This window comes from Muntiacus reevesi, chromosome 8, assembly GCF_963930625.1.
Source record: "Muntiacus reevesi chromosome 8, mMunRee1.1, whole genome shotgun sequence".
Classification (NCBI taxonomy): domain Eukaryota; kingdom Metazoa; phylum Chordata; class Mammalia; order Artiodactyla; family Cervidae; genus Muntiacus; species Muntiacus reevesi.
Window position 1 is genome coordinate 55,217,099 of NC_089256.1, and position 19,791 is coordinate 55,236,889.

Consider the following 19,791-nt stretch of genomic DNA (forward strand, 5'->3'; position numbering starts at 1 on the left):
ACTGAGGTACTTTTTGAGACCCCATAGACTGTAACCCACTCAGCTCCTCTGTCCATACAATTTTCCAAGCAAGAACACCAAAGTGAGTTGCCATTTCCTTCTCCAGGGGATCTTCCAGACCAGGGACTGAACCCGAGTCTCTTGCCTTTCCTGCATTGGCAGGCAGATTTTTTTTTTTTTACCTCTGCGCCACCAGGGAAGCTCAAAAGACAAATATTTCGGCCAAGCTGAGATGTGGTTGGACAGAGTGGGCTGAGAACCAGGGTACTGCATTTGCTATCAACATGCTGCATGGTCTTATGGAAATCACGTTTCTTCTCTGGGTCTCAGTTTCCTAATAAATAAAGTATCAACATTTCTTTTATGATTCTAAGAGAGACCTCGAAGGGAAGAAAGGGCATTGGGAGGAAAGGAAAATGGGGAGGAGGCTGAACGGAAAGGGAGGAAAGTGTGTGAGGGAGGTTAGAGGGGTGGAGAGCCACAGAAATGTCTTTTAATCGCCGGGGAAAATCGAAAATGAAACTGTGCGTCCCTTGAGGTCTTAATTTTTCATCTTGGCATTTTTTAGTGTTTAGACACACGTAGTCATTTTTGGATAAATGTGGATTGAATGAACGGAAAGCCTGGGAAGGCTCACAGAGGAAAAGGGCAAGAGGAGAAAAAAGAGGAAACGAGCGGCACCGGGACACCATGCGTACCTGATGCTCCTCGAGTTGTCCCCACTTGGCTGGCAGGACCTCGTCCCCAGAGTTCGGGCCCCATCGCGGGCTCCCGCGCGCTCTCGCTTCCCCGCAACCCGCCCAGAAACCGCCAGAGGGCGCTGCGCGGCGGCCGGTCAGGCCGGGGGCGGGGCTGCTTTAAATCGCGGCGCCCAGCGGGTCCGCATCCCAGTCGCAGTCCCGGAGCAGCCTCAGCTTCTCACCTCCGAACCGCGGCCCCGACCAAGACGCGGACCCGGACCCGGAGCGGGTGCCGGAGCTTCTCCGACGCCAGCGCAGGGAGCAGGATTCCCTGCAACAACTTCCTCCGCTAGGCTCCGTCAGCCCCGGGAGTCCCGGTGCGCACCTGCAAACTCCGCCTTGTGCACCTGCTGCGCCTGAGCCAGCGCGGGCGCCCGAGCGAGCCATGGCCAACGCGGGGTTGCAGCTGCTGGGCTTCATCCTGGCGTTTCTGGGCTGGATCGGCTCCATCGTCAGCACGGCGCTGCCCCAGTGGAAGGTTTACTCCTATGCTAGTGACAACATCGTGACGGCCCAGGCCATCTACGAGGGGCTGTGGATGTCCTGCGTGTCGCAGAGCACCGGGCAGATCCAGTGCAAAGTCTTCGACTCCTTGCTGAATCTGAACAGTGAGTGCCTTCCCCACTCCCCCATATGTGACTCAGGGTGGTGTAATGTTAATCGTTCAGTCGTGTCCGACTCTTTGTGACCCCACAGACTGTAGCCCGCTAGGCTCCTCTGTCCATGGGCTTCTCCAGGCAAGAATACTGGAGTGGGTCGCCATTTCCTCTTCCAGGGGATCTTCCCGACCCAGAGATCGAACCCGGGTCTCCTGCGTCGCAGGCAGATTCTTTACTGTCTGAGCTACAGGGACCCAACCCCAAATGACTCCCTTTTGGAGTAGTGGTTATCAAATGGTTCTGTTGTGTGATTACATGTCTGTCAACCTTCAATGGATCAAGTCTTCTGATCATGTGCCCCGCCATAAGGTAGTAGAGAGAACCCTGGTTTGGGGAAAGGGACAACCGGGCCTAAGCTCTAATTTTTCCTGTAACTCTCTAGGTGACACTCTTCTCACGGTGTGGGTTTCACCTTACATACCCATGAGTGGGTGGCAATTGAGCAAGTGGGAGCCAAACTCGAATTTGAGCTCTTAGGCCTTTCCTGGACATTCTCAGATTCTGTGAAAATTGAAGAACTTGTAGGGTTAGGGCAAGAAAATGATGTGCCTTGAAAAGTTTGGAGCCTGAAAGCATTTCCAGTTTGTAAAATTAAATAGATAATGCCAGTTATTAAGTATAACTGTTTTCTCTATCTCTACTATGAGTTATCATGAGAAGAAATCACGTTCTTACATAGACTGTCACAGCCTACTGTCATCTCACTCTTGAATTTAAATCTTCTGATTCTTTTGACTTCTAAAATTCAGTTAGTGTGAAGAGGGGCTTCCCCAGTGGCTCCGTGGTAAAGAATCCACCTGCAGTGCGGGAGACCTGGATTCTGTCCCTAGGTCAGGAAGATCCTCTGGAGAAGGAAATGGCAACCCACTCCAGTATTCTGGCAACCCACTCCAGTATTCTGGCAACCCACTCCAGTATTCTTGCCTGGAGAATCCCGTGGACAGAGGAGCCTGGCGGGCTACAGTCCATGGGGTTGCAGACTCTCAGATACGACTGAGGAACTAAACAAGTGTGAGGAAGTCTTTCCCTCCAGTGACTCCTTGAAGAAGTAAGTCTCTTAAGATTCCCCAAAAGGTTTAGCTCTCAGACCAGGAGTCTTCAGAGTAGGTAGATTGTATGGTCTGATTTTGGAAAGTGAAGGTGGGTGGCAGGTGGAAAAAGGATGAGAAGAAAGAGAAATTCAAAATTACCTCCCTGCATTATATAAAGGAAAAAATGAAACCACTGAGGAGATACAACTTATGAATGCAGAAGTCAGGAGAGAGAGGGCAGGTCTTCTCTGAGTTTCTTTCTTCCACAGAGGAAATTCTATGTAACGACTGCTGGCTTCTTTCTCTCATAAGTTTGTGCAGGATCATGTAGGGAGAAATAGTCCTAGATATGGTGGAGAGAAGGGTGACAGGATGGATTTTTTCTTTTATTGTTTTTTAAAATAAAAACTTCTGAGTGTTTTGTCAGAAATTCGTTAAATTCCTGCTTACTTAGGTAATAACAATTCATCACTAGAGTAGCTTCCTTGAGATATGACATTAGTTGTCCGGAACTTGTGTCTGTCATGCACTTGAACTAACTTGAATAAAAGCTGCCTTAGCCTTGGCCTAGACAAACCAGCCTGCCCACCAGTCCCCTTTGTGTGCTGACGGTAAGCAGTGTTCAAGTCGTCGCTCAAGTTTACTTCAGTTGCTTTGTCCACCTCCTGTGTGTGGTTTTGTCAAAAGCCATGCCCTCTAGAGTTGTTCACTCTGTTCCAAATCTGTTTAAAACTCTTGAGTACCTGTGGAATTTGTGAGTCAGTGTACACATGGCGGTTTTTAGTGTTGCCATTTCAGCTTTTCAGAGTTCCCATTTTAGGGTTCTTTTATGCCAAATATAATGAGTACATTAAGTATATGCCTTTATATAGTCATTGAATCTCCTCACGGATAAATACGTGTAAGGAATTGTATGGCATTTGGCGTGTCATATTAAAGCCCTGGCAGATGGAGATGGTTCTAAGGACAATTCCAGGTATAGCTCTGATTCCTCTGATCAAAATGATTCATTTTCTTATTTTTAAGTATCTTTCAAATTATATTTATTCAGCTGCCCCGGGTCTCAGTTGTGCCACTGAGGATCTTTGATCTTTTGGGGGGCACCTTGGATCTTTTATTTGTGGCATGTGGGATCTAGTTCCCTGACCAGGAATTGAACCTGGCTCCCCTGCACTGGGAGTGCAGAGTCTTGGCCCATGGACCACCAGGAAAGTACTAATAGTTCATTTTCAACATGTTCAAATAGACTTCCTTTTACCTTCCTTAAACGGCCAAATGAAATCAGATCGACCCATGTTGTAATCACCAAAACAGGTTATCCCTACACATGATGATGTGTTAAAATGTTTTATTTTCATTTATTCCTAGTTAACATAACTGTTATGATTCTTAAAGCTATGGTGGAAAATCTAAACAATACCTTTCCTTTATCCATTTTGGAGATTGCTTTCTGATGATTTTTTTTTTTAAACTCCATGTCAGTTCCTATTTTCCTTTTGGTTAATGCCAGTGTTTATCGAAGGTGGGGCTGAGGCCTTTCTCTCAAAACTGGCTCTCAGAAGAGAGAGCCTTGACTCACAGGTATACTTCCCAATCTGCCAGTGACTCATTAGATGCCTTTGGATGGAGCCCAGAGAGCCTACCTGTCTCCGTTTCTCCACCTGGACAGTTGTGCTCACGCCCACCTGATGTAGAGACCTGGGAGGTGATTCATTGGCTGTTTTTGGTGTAGTAGCGTGATATCTAGAGGTGAACAGGCTTATCTACACATATAACTAGTGCTCCTTGAAGCAAGTCGCACTCCACAAAGTGCTTTTAGGTGAAAAACTTAGAAGTTTCTTAAAATTGTAGCTTGTTCTCTTTGCCAGTAGAGCCCACTTGGCACTTTAGGGCTCAGATTCTGGGATTTATAGAGGTTATAGCACTCGATGTGCTAAAACCCCTGGCTCCCCTTGCCTAACTGGTGTCAGCTGCAAAGAGCACATGGCAGTGTCTGAAGGGATACAGTGTGCTTAAGGCAATGTCAAAAATGAGATACAGCAAGGCTTCTTTAGATGGTTCTTACAAAGCAGTTTATGAAAATGTAACTGGGGAACTTCCTGGGTAAACAAATAATACACCATGGATTGTGGTTTTACTGTGGTGAGACAATTTCACTTCCATCCAAGAATCGATGTTTATTGACACTGATGACTGATAGTTGGAATATGCAAAAGAGAGTGCCAGATAGAGTTGCTTTTCTTGATTAAACTGTACATCTTGCCTTGTTTTGATTCAGTTTTCAAACTTTTGGCAAGCTAGTTCCTATTTCATGTGCTTAGTTAATTGCTTCTCCTGGCTTGACTTTAATAGCTAGAGCTGTCCAAAGACTGGGTTGCCCCAGGAGGTTGCATGGTGGGAGGTGTGCCGGCAGAGGAATAAATAAGCATTTTGAAAGAATGCTGTAGGGAAAATCCAAGTCCCAGACAAATGGGAGGTTAGGCTAGACTCTCTGTAAGTCTCATCTAACCTTAGGATTCTGTAATTTGTTTATAAGCTCCTCTGGCCTGTTCAACTTGCTTTACATGAATCCACATGTGTGTAGGTGCGCTTTAATGAGTATTGGTTGTCGGTGAAGTTTCCCAGAACTCTCACCATGATGTCAGGCTCAATCAAAGAATAAAATGACTGACTTGGACGGTCTCTGACACAGAGGCAGAGATGAGGGCACCTCCTTACACTTCCCTAGACTGCATTAGGCCTGCTGAACCACTGGTGTTTAAGGGGCCATTTGTGTTCAGATCTGTTTTGAGAATTAGTTCTCATTTTTGGAATGATGAAAGTCAAAACCCAAGTTTTGAATACTCAAACTTGAATGCTCAGTTCTGACCCTGGTTCTACACGAACTAGCCCATGTTTATAATGGTGAGCCACTTGATCTCTCTGGACTATAGTTTCCCCGCTTGTAAAGTAGGGCAGAGTGGGAGGAATAGGGAGATGAATCCATGACTCATTCATCCATTCAACCAGCATGAGCCAGGCCCTATCCTTGTTCCTAGAAATGCAGCTAAGATGACTGATAATGTGCAAATGTTGATTCCCTTCAGTGCCAACAGTCTTTGTTACTAACTGCCGTGATGCAAAGGACATAGGCAAGTGGCAGAGTTTAGGCTTCCTTGATTGGAGTGATGATTACGTAGCACAGAAGTAACATAGAAGCACCCATTTAATCATGAGACAATTTCTTGTTAGAAACAAAAACAGATAGCAAAGATGTTTGGAACATCCTGAAAAGCGGTTAAGTCCTGCCTTATCCCAGGCCACAGTTATTGACTGCGCTGGAGTCTTGAGGTCACACCCAGTGGCCACCAGTTCATACATCAATCAAATGGAAATGCTAACAGTGAAGACTCTTGAGAAACCTTGAACTTGACTAAAAGTGAACAATTTAATAAGTGAAGATGTCATGGGAGTATAGCTCTGTGACAGTCTGTGATGAGTTCATTTAATTGCGGAAGAGAAAAGAGGATTTTTGTTCTAGTCACCCAGTGGTCAATTTATCTGCTTAATACTTGTTAAGCAACTAGTGATGCAAAGACGGACTGCATGAAGATAGAGATATAATTAAAATCTTCTTTATTTATGACATATAATAGGGTAATAATATAGTAATATGGCTAGTAAATAGCATGAACAATGCCAGGTATTTAAAGTTTTGCTGCTTGTATAGTAAGACTTTAGAAATGCTTTAGAAAAAAAAAATTCCACTGACTTGTCTCTGCTTGTCTTTCTACGCCTATGTTGATTAACCTCTCTGTAGTAGATCAGTAACTTCTAACTCATTTCTTGTCTCGTAAGTAGAGATCTTTGTAAATATGTTTTCAAATTATACTTTCAGGTTGCAAGTGTTAAGAACTCCTTAGGGAGTCTTTAATCTCAAGATTATCAGTCTAGCTAAATATAATTAAAAGACCGCCTTCTCCATGTACTGCTGAATAATTATGAGGAACAATAAATAGTGTACCTTTTTGAATGTTTGCTAACCATTTTCTCCAAAGACAGCTTTAATCGGTGGTAATAATATTGTAGAGGCAAATTTAATGGGCCAGAAAGGAACATATTTGCTTCAGATTGGAGCCACTCAGGTCAACTCAGAGTTAATAGTTCAAGACTTTATCTCTCTGGCCTAAAATATTTGGTGGCTTTCAAATATTTCTCAACTTCTCTGCCCTGCTGGTCATTGTTCCACCAGGAAAAACTTCATCTTGGAAGCTCATTAGATGCATAGTTTGGAAAATTTTTAAAATAAAAATTAGATTCGGTTAAACAAAAAGTATGATTTTTTTTCTCCGTAGGTGAATTTCTAGATTTTAATAATCTAAACTAGATCTGGCTTTATGTAGCAAGATTTTAGTATCTTGAGGCTTTCTAAGAGGTGTTTCTCAGTGTTATTTCAAAAATTAAGCTTAACACAAAAGATATTTTTACCTCTTATATATGAATTTTTAAAAGATAAAGACATATTCAAATTTAAATTAATTGATCCCAGATTGAATAATCCATGAAGCTTGCCAGGCACTGTTCTAAGTGCTTTGAATAGAAATATGAACAAATATTTGGCCAAGTTATCAAGGAGCCCACGATTACATATTTTAGCTCTCTGACTTAAAGGGCTTCCATAAGATGTTAATTTGGAGGATTCATCTGGTTCCAGCTTAAAACTGTGCAATTTAGAGTCTTTCTGCATGTGAAACCCTCATAACTTGTAACGTAACACTTGCTTACTTTAATTTGTAATCCATTACATGTGCCCAACTAGCGAGTTTTCATGCTGTTATGATTCTCAGCCTGTTTTTCCCTATGTTTACATTTCTCCCCACATATCACTATAGTTAAGAATTCATCCAAATATCTCCAGTGATGCAAGATGAGATTTTGTGTTTGATGCCCATCTAGTATTGTAAAATACAGACATTTCCTAAGCCAGTGGATGTCAGGACATAAATGAAAAAATATTGCTTCATAAAATAACACTATTGCTTTATCAGATTTTTTTAAATGAAACATGATCTCCTTGCAATATATGGTTTATATGATTCCTGAGTATAGGTTCTCCCCCATTTTTTCCGCTATTTTTGTGCATTATGCAAATAATTATTTATACTATAAGACTTACCAGGGTTTGTAGCACACAGAACAAAATATCTGTTCCTTTCCCCTTAGAAATTTTGTAAAGTAGTGGAAAGAATAAAATGGGGTGTGAATTAAATGTGTTTTCTTTGAGAACTGAAAGGAGAACAAACTCAAGCGATGAAGACTGTGAAAAGGAGATAATCCCAGGCAAGTGCAGGTGGAGTCCTGAAGTGGTTGATCCATGTACGCTCCCTGCCTGGGTGGTTTTATACAGGCCTGACTCAAGAGCTTGAGGCCCAGCAGACTCCTCGTGAAGAGTAGCTTGTGATCCAAGTGCTCAGACCTGCTGGGCTGGTGGCCTGCTGTTTACACATGAAGTACAGATCAGAATGATTATAGAAGCTGAATCTGGTTTGAAGCCCTACAACTCAAAGTAGAAAACTTAGACATCAGAGAAAGCAACCAAAGTGGTGAATAAAGGTTGGAAAATTGAGCTTAATGGACAGACAGAGCAAAAGGTGGTTGAGAGAAGTAAAAGGCTATACATATTTGAAGGGCTGTCAGAGGAAGACAGAGGGTAAAAAATCTTTTCATTCCTCCTTTAAGACCCTAAATGACTTCTGCTCACATTTAGAATAAACTCCAAACCCTTTTCCCTAGCTTGCAAAATTGTACATGATAAATGCCTTCTGCTTACCTTGCTAACTCTGTTCATTTTACTTTCCACATCCAACCATCTTCCAATAGTGGCTAGCTCTCCCAGTTTGTCCAGGATTGAAGACCTTCTCAGAAGGCAGGACTTGTAGTTTTAAATCCTAGAGAGCCAGGCAAAATGGATGAGTGGTCACCCTATCCTCCACATGAATCATCTCTTGAGACTTTCAGCATCTCCTTTTCCAGTGTTCCTTTGACTGAAATGCTTTCTTTCTGAGTGGCACTTAGGACCAGATTGGAAAACTCTGTTATGTAGAAGAGGTTATTTATTTTATTTTTTATTTTCCTTCTGAGCATGATTGCCTTTGCAAAACTGTTGGCAAACCAGAAGGAAGGACAAACCATAATTATGGAGTCCTTGGTACTTTTCTCTTCATACCACAGTATCGTTGGTGATTCAAAGGGAGGTTTCATAATAATCTTATAAGCAGCTATAATTCCTGGTAACCCATGATCCATGAAATGTGTTTTGATTCAGAAGTTCTTGTGCCAACCTTCAATCTTCAAATAAGTGTATAAGTTGAGTGCACTCTTGCCCACATGTGTTTATGGGGAAATGAATCTATGATGGGAGCATGAGAGTGCTTTTGGTTTGCTTTTTAATTAAATCAAGTTAAAATTTATCTTGGCTTCCCAAATATCTCTCATATACAGTCAAAAAATGTCTTTGATACTTCCAGAAAGAGGTTACTATGATTTTATCATAGACTGCATGGTTATGACAAGGATGGATTTATTAACAAATTTAAATAAATTGATGTTTTAGAAATCTTTAGTGTTAATTATGATTTGTAGCCTAAATCCTCAACCCTAAAATTACTGACACTGAGCCTAAGTCTAAATTAGATACTGAGATATAAAACCTTTCTATCATATCATCCAGTTTTGAGACCATTAGGAAGTCAATTGTTCCAACTTCCTGGTTAGAGATATCATCATTCATACTTTACATAATAAAAACATGGTCCTAAAGAATAGTAACTGGCTTACCCATAACATAGCACACTTTGTTATTATAATGTAAATAATTTTTATATTTGCAAAAAGACTTGTCATATGTTAACACTGTCAAAGAGATAATGATCTTTATTTGATGGAAGAAATAAATCTAAAGTCAAACTCATCTAACCAGTGTAGTTTCAACTCACTTTTCTTTGAAAATTTGTGCCCTTATGCCATAGGGATGCCATCACGCTTTTACTCTTTAATATATTTACTGGCATATCTCAAACCTGGCCCTATATATTTGATCATGACTTAGTATACCAATGACGAGATCAAGAAATTAGAAAATTAGTGGAATCCTGAGAAGTGCTACATTGAATTACTGTCAGCCATTTTACAACATAGTAATTTAAATAGTTTCAAACACCCAGTGATATTTCTGAATATAAAACTACTATGTTCCAAAATAACATCTCAAAGGCTATTATGTTTTGTTCTGAGGAAATGGTTTTCAGATCTCCCACCCCACCCACATCATTAGAGATATGTGTTGCTTTTCCAGCTAAGATAACCTATGAGAAATTCATTTCTTGTCTTCCAAATTCACTCACCCAGATTTTCCCCAGATTGATGACTAGAGTGTAAAACTATTGACTGTTACCAAGATATATTGTAAGCCATTTAAAGTATAAATGGTTTAACGTTAAGGATAATATATGATTGTTATTTCAGAATTGAAGTTCTCCATTAGTAAGAATTAACAATGTGTTCTAAGCCTATTCAACCAAATCATTAATTATTTTTCAGAGGATTTTGAATATAATGTTAAAAACATAAACTGTTAGAGCTGGAGGAATTCTTATTCATCATTCAGCCAGATATTTGTTTTTCTGGGGGAGAAACTATGTTGGTTTCCTGCAAAGGCATCACTAGAACTGGGGTCTCCTGACTTCTGGTTATGTTTTCTGTCTTCCATACAACACTGAAACATACTTGACTTTCTACCACTCTTCTCTTGTTGGTCTAGGCATGATTGTTACATGTTTTAAAATGTTTTTTTTCAGGCACTCTGCAAGCAACCCGCGCCTTGATGGTGATTGGCATCCTGCTAGGACTAATAGCCATCTTTGTGGCCACCGTTGGCATGAAGTGTATGAAGTGCATGGAAGACGATGAGGCACAGAAGATGCGGATGGCTGTCTTTGGGGGCGTGATCTTTCTTATTTCAGGTAAGAGAGGCCCTGTCCCTCTTAGACCTTATCAAACTCTTTCTGATATTTTTTAAGGTCTAGTTTTTGGCTTCTTTAGATAATGTTGGATTTATGTTGGCTTTATTGCTCTTGAATCAACTGAATTCAGTTCCTTTAAAATATGAAGACATAGAAACTTTAAATCCAGTTGACTTTCACATTCTCAAATGGGAACTGAATAAAAATCTGAAATCTGTGTTCACAGTGGACAGGTCTATTCCCTGAGGTTTCAGGTGCCAGCTGATTCATTAGAAATAGTCTCCTCGAGTGAAGGGAGAGATTTTTTCAATCTAGCAAATACTGAGGACCGATTCTGTGTAATTCAGAAAATTTCTGTGGTGTCTCTACTGATACTGCATGGGAAAGATGGGGAATGGTGAGAGAGAACATGAAGAAGGTGTAATTATACAGGTGTGAATGAATGGAATGAATGGGGCTGGGATTATTGGAGGAAGAGGAGGATATTATTCCATATAAGCGGTACTAATTCTGGAATGAACAGGTTTTACCCATTGATCGATGAAAAGAAAGGGCATTTGGAGTTCAGGTGGAATATTGGAATGGTAGGAAATGAGAAAAAATGAGTTAAGAAAGAAAAATAATACAGAAAAGTCTTGGAATAAAAACCTTGATAAAAGAGTGAGGTTACATTTTCCATAGAAAATAAATATGTATTTATTGCTTTATTCAAATCTTATTATGTGACCTTTGAGAAAATGAGAGCCAGAAGAGGACATGGACAGCTAAATTGTAAAGTCTTATAATAAAGTTAATATTAAATAAGATAATGTGTGCATATAACATTGTGTATGTATATAAAATAATAGACTATTTTATGTCATATACAGTAGGTATCTATTATTTTGAAATAGACTATTACATATGCTTTCCTGATGGCTCAACAATAAAGAATCTGCCTTCCAATGCAGGAGATACAGGTTTGATCCCTGGGATGGGAAGATTGCCTGGAAAAGGAAATGGAAACCCACTCCAATATTCTTGCCTGGGAAATTCCATGGACAGAGGAGCTTGGCAAGCTACAGACCATGGAGTCACAAAGAGTCAGACATGACTTGGAGACTAAACAGCAACAATAATACTATTACATAAACTATATATGGTAGTCTATTGTTTTTGGAAATGACATTCCACTAGGAAAAATTAGAATTAGATTTCTTCCTCATTTTCTCTTTAAGAAAAGTATGTGGATTTCATGAACAATGAAGAAAGAATGCCTGTGGCTTTTCTAAACAATTGGTTAAAGATTATTCAAATTGCTACTGCAGAGCATTTTATTCCCAACACTTAGGTTTTACACCAAAGGCTAAGAATACACTTACTGAGTAGAACCTGTCCTCTGCTGATCTTCTAGTAACTCCCGCCCATCACTCCTGCAGTCTCACGGACTTCCTAGGAGTAAGGGTTGCAAGTTCCAGAGTATTCATATTTTCTACTCAAGCAGCCAAAAGCAACAGTATTTTCTTTCAAGTATTAGAGACAATTAGTTTGGACCACTTTTTTTTGTAGGAGCAAGAGGGTAATGGATGTAGCATAGAAATATTTAATCTGTTTAAATTGATGAATTTTTAGACTGTGTGCTAAGTCACTTCAGTTGTGTCTGACTCTTTGTAACCCTATGTATTGTAACCGGCTAGGCTCCTCTGTCCGTGGGATTCTCCAAGCAAGAATACTGGAGTGGGTTGCCATTCCCTCCTCCAGGGGTTCTTCCTGACCCAGGGATCGAAACCTTTGTCTCTTACATCTCCTGCATTGGCAGGCATTTTCTTTACCGCTAGCAGCGCCACCTAAGCCCAGACTATAAAAAGAAATTATTTAAGTTCTTTGGATAAGAAAAATTGAGGTATTGTATACTTATTTTAATAAATGATAGAGTAGATTATTTTGACTGAGTGATTTCTGTGGGGTTGCCCTTGTGGCTCAATGGTAGAGAATCCACCTGCTAATATAAGACATGTGGGTTCAATCACTGGGTCTGGAAGATCTCCTAGAGGAGGAAATGGCAACCCACTCCAGTATTTTTGCCTGGAAAATCCCATGGATAGAGGAACCTGGCAAGCTAAAATCCAGACAAAGACTGAGCACTGAAATGTGAAGGGCATAAGAAATTGAGAGTGTGCTGCATACATTGATCTGATGTGGCATCTCAGTGAATCTCATGGCAAGACCTGGCCAACAGGGGTGTAGGAATTTAGGTGATTGGTGGACTCTGAGCCAGGTCCAATGTGTTCGTGCTATCTAGCTATTTACATTCATTTTGATCCTTCAAAAATGTGAATTTTGCATTTTGGCCAAGAAGAATGTAGAAGAATTTTTACCTTCCCTTCTGTAAGTGACAAGCTTTACTAATAAGGTCTTTGGTTTTATCAAAAGTAGTCTAGCACATTAATTTATAACAATCTATTTTAAAGAGATCTTAAATGACATGAATCTCCTGAATGTTTCCAAAAGAATGTTATTTGTGCCAGGGACCTTAAACTGTAAATGAATAAGATGACATGAACATTCATGTGCCTAACTTCAACCTAGTATTTTTGTCTGTCTTAAGAGAACACATAAAAAATCATGTTTGAACCTTTATTCATTCTAAATTAATGTCTTCTGAATTAAAATGAACTAAATTAAAAATGTCAGCATTATTGATGAAATTTCATTCTTGTAAAATATAAATTTAATGAGCCATGCATTTATGCTCAGTGTTCCATGGTGATTAACAGTCTTTTGTTTTGAATTTCCATAGGTCTGGCTATTTTAGTTGCCACAGCATGGTATGGCAATAGAATTGTTCAAGAATTCTATGACCCCATGACCCCGGTCAATGCCAGGTAATGATAGTCACATATAAAATTGTTTGTTCTCTGAGAAAATACCCTTTTATGTTCTGTAAAGTCCAGTTAGCATGGTGAGTTCTCAGACTTGCTATCCAAAATTTTATGGAATTTTCTGCCAAAATTGAAAATAGCTTGAATGGCCTGTGACATATTAAAAATAGTTTGATAATTACTTTAACAGCATGTATTGATGACAAAATAAACTTCAAGGTAGAAAAGTTCCAAGCTGTATGCTTTCCAAATGGAAAAGTATGCTGGACCTTTTTTCATATTTTTATTTTTTGTTTAATATTCATTAAGATACCAATATATTTGAAACTTCATTTTTGAAGTATATTCTGATACAACACTTAATTGTGATTATTTGTAACAAAACACAGTTTATGACTGATCAAAAAAACAGTTCTATTATAGAGGTTAATAACCTCTAACAGAAACTTCATTCTTAACAATTTTATTTGTTAAAAAAACAATTTTATTTATGAAAAGGTTGTTACCACTATGAAATTTTGTGTTTGATCACATCCATAAAATAATTTTAGAAAGATCATCCTTCTTAATATTGCAAGTTGTGGAAGTTAAAGAGCTGACTCTTGGTTCTCATGTAATGATACCCTTTGATCAGAGACAAGGTTCTTTGTCTCACTGTGTTCACTTCTTTAAAGCCTAATAACTATATTCAGAGTTGGGATGTTAAGATGTAATTATTGTTTGTTGAGTGCTAAGATGAATAGATGAAAAATGCTAGTGGTGGAGAGATAAGGTGTGCTTCTTTGTTTATAATCACCCATGTATAGGAAAACAGATACTGCCGTGATGGTGTTGGAACCCATCCCATAAGACTACAAAGTAGGGGCAGAAACTGCTGGAGGTCAATAGGCTAAAATTTTACCTATTGGATATGAAAGCACTTTATAAATTGCCAGGTACTATGTACTTACTTCCACTGTCTCACATGATCCTAAAAGTAGTACACTGAGGAAGATGGGATCATTTTAAGAGAAGCAGCCACTGAGGTTGAGACATGGAGTTTGTGGCCCACAATTCAGCAGCTGAGAGTTTGCATCAGGATTCAAACTCAGGCCTTATCATTCTAGATCCAACCCTTCTCTTTCCTTATTGTCCACCATCAGTCACAGGTCTTCTCCCAGAAATGTGGCTTAATACATCCACCTGGATCAACTTAACCTAGAACAATCAATGGGTTGTTTAGAAGTTTTTTTCCTCAAAACCATAGGTCAGATTTCAGTGTTTATCAAGGGTTAACTGTTGAAAAGTCTAATAGTCTCCAAAACACTCTGGCAGGTTTTTTTATAGAATACTGTTGCTAGTTGGTGATAGCAGGACTTGTTAAGTTTTAGCCTAGGAACCATGTTCCAAACCTGATTTTTAAGGTATGTAGCATGCTTTACAAGTCTCCTACATGTGGAAAAGTCTTTGGAAATATTTGTGTAATTAACCTGGTGTTACCTGCCACATTGCCTGATCTACTGTTGCAAATTGTCAACAACTGCAATGTGAACGTTCTTGTGTGTGTGTCTACAAACCTCAAAGTACTTAATAAAATTTAAAGGGCTCACAGGGGATTTTTTTCAGTGGAAAAAAATATGAGTGTGATATCGATTTCATTCTTTAATTACATTAGAGAAGTTTCCAATGGTACATTGATTAAGCAAATGTATCACCTTTCCTTTTTTAGGTATGAATTTGGCCAGGCTCTCTTCATTGGCTGGGCCGCTGCTTCTCTCTGCCTGCTGGGGGGTTCCCTGCTCTGCTGCTCCTGTCCCCGGAAAGCAGCATCTTACCCAACACCCAGGCCCTACCCCAAGCCAGCACCTTCCAGTGGGAAGGACTATGTGTGACATAGAAGCGAAAGCTGACAACCCTGTTGGAACCAACAGAAAATGGACATTGAAGTACTGGCGTTGACATTAAGATCTTAGCTTTTGACTGTTGTAGTCTGAACTGTGGTATTACAGCAAAAAACATATTTTTTTTTAAATATCCATTGCTAAAAATGACTTAGCCTTATCTTATCTCCTTTCCTCAATACAGAGGGAAAGCTTTTTCCATTTGTATTACTGCTTCCCACTGAGTAATCATCTCAAATGAGGAGAGAGAGCATTTCTTAAATATATATAGATATGTACATAAATGTGTTTTTCTATAAAATAATTAGATAGTAATTCTTATTCTCATTGTATTGGTACCAGTATTCTTAAAACATATCTAAAAAATGAAAAAAAATATTTAATTCTTGATTAAGTCATTTATTTGGTATTTTTCAAATTATTCTTTCTTTATGTATACATATGTAATAGGTCAAATATCACTTACCCTCCTTCAGCAGCTTTTAGTGTCTTCCCAGAAGACCTGACCTGCTTTACCAAGTATGAATTATTTCAGTTCTTCACATGTGCCCTCTTTATATGTTTGTGCATATTTTTTTTTTACCATGATCTTTTAGCACTTGCTGTGTCATCATCCAGTCTTTCTTCATGCCTTTGTTTTTTGTGAGGTTGAGCTTAACTCTTGAATCTGATAAACACATTTTATATGCCTATAGTTTCATTCCTAAAGTCAGTAAGAGTCTCTTGCAGACCAGAGCTTTGGGAGCAAATCTTTCTGTGTGTGACTAGATGGTATGTTCCTGTTGACTTTCCCATACGCCTCCTGTACCCTGACCTCTAACACACTTATTTGCTTTGAAAATATTTGCCCCATTGAAGAACTGTGTGCTGCTTTTCCAAGTATTGTAACACAATTCTATTGACTGAATTTTTTGAGCTACTTATTCACAGTTATATACCCTCCCAAACTACCTATTCTGTCCCCTTCCTTAACTGTATTGTTTTCTTGTATAGCTTACCTCTTCCCAGAGAGGGACAGACTGTTTGAATGAAGTACTCGAATTTCTATAGTGATAATCTGATGACAAATATTCTCTCTGTAGCTTATGGGCAAGTCACTTAATCTTTCTCCTCTTTTCCCATCTGTCAAATTGAGATAATGATAGTTAACCAGCTGGTAGAGTGGTGTGAGTATTAATTAGTTGATATTATGCTCATTCTTTGAACATGAAATATGCCTAAGTAGTGTTTCTATTTGCTAAATTGGCTGTTAAGAAGTCGTTGAACCAAAACTACACACAGGCCTTCCCATGGTTAGGCACCTTCCTGTCTCCACAGGCCTGTTTCCTTCCTTTCAGCTGTGGCCACCATTTTGTTGGCACTCTGTTCCATTTTAACCATTGCTCTTAGTTTTCCAGTTTGTGGAAAATAACTCCTTCACTTCAGCAAGATGTTGTAATGGAAAGGGTGTTGACTTCAGTGTCTGGAGACTTGATTTGAGTCTTGGTGCTATCAATTACAGTGTCAGTTTGGGCAAGGCACAGGTTGCCCTAGATTTATTGCTTCATTTCTAAAAAGAGGATTGTAATGCCTGACCTGCCTACCTCACAGGGCTATTGTGGGGATCCAGTGAGACAGGATACATGTAAATGTGATTTTGTAAGGTGAAAAGTATTGTACCAGGGGAAAGAATTAAGGAATTTAAGTGCATAGATTTTAGATTACTTTTCGAATGACTGAAAAGAGAAATTTTAAGAAATGGATTTCCTGTCTTAACCAACCTCTCAAGTGAGGAGACAAGTGGATTTCAGCTTGCTAAGTGAAAAAAAAAAGCTTTAAGGACGTCTTAGTTTTCTTTGATCAGTGTGGCCAAGATTTTCTCCTTTCAGGAATGCAGACTTGACCTAGAACAAGTTTGCAGATGTAATGGGTAAAACAGAAGTGTAAGTGTTGACCAAAGAATAGAAGATTTTTTGAGTTTTAATAACTTGTAAGGGTATACAAGATGGATATTGGTTAAGTGATGTTATCAGAGGTATTGCTACTAGCTGGCAGCTAACATAGCTAGGATAGGTAGTTTAGAAATGTAACTCATAGTGAAACCACCTAGGGGAAGTTATCCAAAGGACTGAATCATAGGACTTGAACCTAGTAAATTTTAGTGTGTCTTCCAAACCTGAAACTCTATGCTCCTAGAATGTATAATTCAAAGAATCTCTGCTACCTTCATAGATCCTAATGATGGGCAAGTATTAATACACGTGGTTACTTGTTGGTAAACTCTGAAAAGAAATCCATAGTACAAAATGGCCAACAGAATTGTGACACCAGAATCTGTCTGACTTTGATATTTTTGTACTCTGCTACCCTACTTGGATAGATATTTCAGGGTTTTGTAATGGGAATTTGTATAAAGCATTACTCTTTTTCAATAAATTTTTTTAATATAAATCTTTAGTTGTTTCTTTTTTTTTAATCATTTATTTCAAGATTGCCTTGCATGGAAGATGAGACGGCTCAGGATAGGATCCGACTCACCATGTATTCCTGGGAAATAGCTATGGTGCCTCTGGGCCACCTGTCAAGTATTTGAGTGACTCCACCCACTGGAATGCCCTACTGCTCTCCAACTGTGCTTCATCCTCATCAAGGGTGGTGATAGAAGAGAATGTCAGGAGAGATTATTTCTCTCATCCATAGAAAGGAGACATACTACAATCAATGACTAAGTAATAAAGTAGTCAACTGTAAAGCACTGTGAAAACTTAAGTTGGTTGTGTTTCCTGTAAGTTGGCAGAGTGAAAGACAGCTAGAAATCCATTATTGTTTTTGTAATAATTACCAGGTGGTACAATGGTAAAGAATCTGCCTGCCAATGAAGGAAATGCAGAAGATGTAGGTTCAATCCTTGGGCTAGGAAGATCCCCTGAAGGCAAAAATAGCAACCCACTCCTGTATTCTTGCCTGGGAAATCCCATGAACAGAGAAGTCTGTCGGACTACAGTCCATGGGGCTGCAAAGAGTTCGACAGGATTGAGCACATGAGCACGCACACATTACCAGAACTACTTCTTAGGAAAGCAAGTGATGAAACTTATTCACTCATTATCTGAAAATATCAATGATTGATACAGCCTTAGTTGTAACCACTCCTTAAGCAATTTACATAGTACAGAGACAGGCTAGTAAACAAAAGATTGAGCTCTATGTGGAGTTCTATGGGGAGATTAGCCTTAAGGGTAAGAGATGAAGATTATTGTCAGTCTCTTTAAATTACGCAGATGTGTCAGATCGCCACTCTTTCTACAGAAATGAAATCTCCTGGATGGGCCCAGGCCCATGAAATTTGAGAGGAAATAAAATCCCTAAGTGCTGCTAAGAACTCTGAAGAGAAAAGCTGGGTTGTCAATCATACCAAGTAGACCGCACCTCTGTGTAGGCTCCTCCTTCTGGATGCCACTGTCCTGCAAACCAAGCTGTCTCTCCTCATCAACTAGTACTTTCTATGTGGATCTGTGTCCAAGTCCAGGGACAACTCCATGCCATCCCCATATTCCCACATTTGAAAGCCTGCTGTTGGTCCTAGTAAAATCTGGTAATGGATTTTTTTTTTCTTCTTTTTGAGTGTGGCTCAGGTGTAAGATTTCTGCAGTCTTCTTTCCAATCCCAGATATACCTTTAGGTACCCCCAACCTGCCCTAAATTCTCTACAATTAGTTGGTACCATGGAAACTGGCAGAAGTCACTGCAGTTTCCAGGGTTTTGTAGGGACAGCTTGTTGGATTTAAAAACACAATGAAAAACACTCTCAATGCTCTGAAACTCTGGAGAACTCATGGTATTTTGAATATTCATCTTCCATTGACAGGTTTCTCCCATATGGCCAATATCAGCAATTAGACAAGAGATATGGATTTATTCAACTAGTATTTATTAAACAACTACCATAGACTAGTGCCATTAAATGCAGACAAGGCTAAAGGGTATAGGAAATAAATAAGACTCTTTCCTAGGCCCCAGCAGGGTGAAAAGTGTTAAGTGGGAAGAAGAGTGAACTTGAAATCTAGCACTGGTTCTGCCATTGATCAGCCTCAGTGAGCTATAGAGATCTCTATTCACTATTTTTTCATTTGTAAAAGGAAGAGCTTGGCCCCACTCAGTGGTTCTTATCCATAACAATGTGGAAGCTTTTGACCACTGGAGGTTTTTGAAACCTCTGACTTCCAAGGACTTAAACCCAGATTAGGGGAATCAGAATTTCTGAGAAAAGTGTATTAGGTACGAATTTCCCAGGGGATTCTAATGCACTTTCTGAATTGCGAACCACTGGGCTATGTTATGTCTCAGGACCAAGTGTGCTCAAAAAGTTTTCTGTGTAAACACACATCCAGGTGCTTAGTAGACGACAGTGTTGTTTATTTACCTTTTCTCTAAGGTCATGGTTCTATTTTATGATTCTAGGTTTTTTTTTGTTTGTTTTGGTGAGAGTATTAGCACAAGTTCAGTAAGGCCAAACAAGCTGAAACATCAGAGTTTGGAGCAGAGAATGTTTTATGGCAGGGCCACGCAAGGGTGACTCCTGTCCTAAAAATCCTGAGTTCCCTGAACGGTTTCAGCAAAGCACTTTTAAAAGCCAGATGA

The 19,791-nt window shown here is 39.5% G+C and overlaps 1 protein-coding gene across 1 annotated transcript; it reads left to right on the forward strand.

The window, feature by feature from the left end:
* Window positions 1-1,125: 1,125 nt before the first annotated feature.
* Window positions 1,126-17,566, forward strand: CLDN1 (claudin 1). The gene is made up of 4 exons (XM_065943296.1): window positions 1,126-1,348; window positions 10,266-10,430; window positions 13,210-13,294; window positions 15,000-17,566. Exons 1-4 carry the CDS (start codon window positions 1,126-1,128, stop codon window positions 15,160-15,162), a joined length of 636 nt encoding a protein of 211 aa, XP_065799368.1. The 3' UTR covers window positions 15,163-17,566.
* The last annotated feature ends 2,225 nt before the right edge of the window (window positions 17,567-19,791 follow it).

What these genes read in the sequence shown, in the direction of transcription:
- CLDN1 (XM_065943296.1), top strand. Translation starts at nt 1,126, where the DNA reads ATGGCCAACGCGGGGTTGCAGCTGCTGGGCTTCATCCTGGCGTTTCTG. An exon ending in CTCCTTGCTGAATCTGAACA is followed by an intron (nt 1,349 to 10,265) that starts GTGAGTGCCTTC and finishes GTTTTTTTTCAG; the next exon opens with GCACTCTGCAAGCAACCCGC. An exon ending in CGTGATCTTTCTTATTTCAG is followed by an intron (nt 10,431 to 13,209) that starts GTAAGAGAGGCC and finishes GAATTTCCATAG; the next exon opens with GTCTGGCTATTTTAGTTGCC.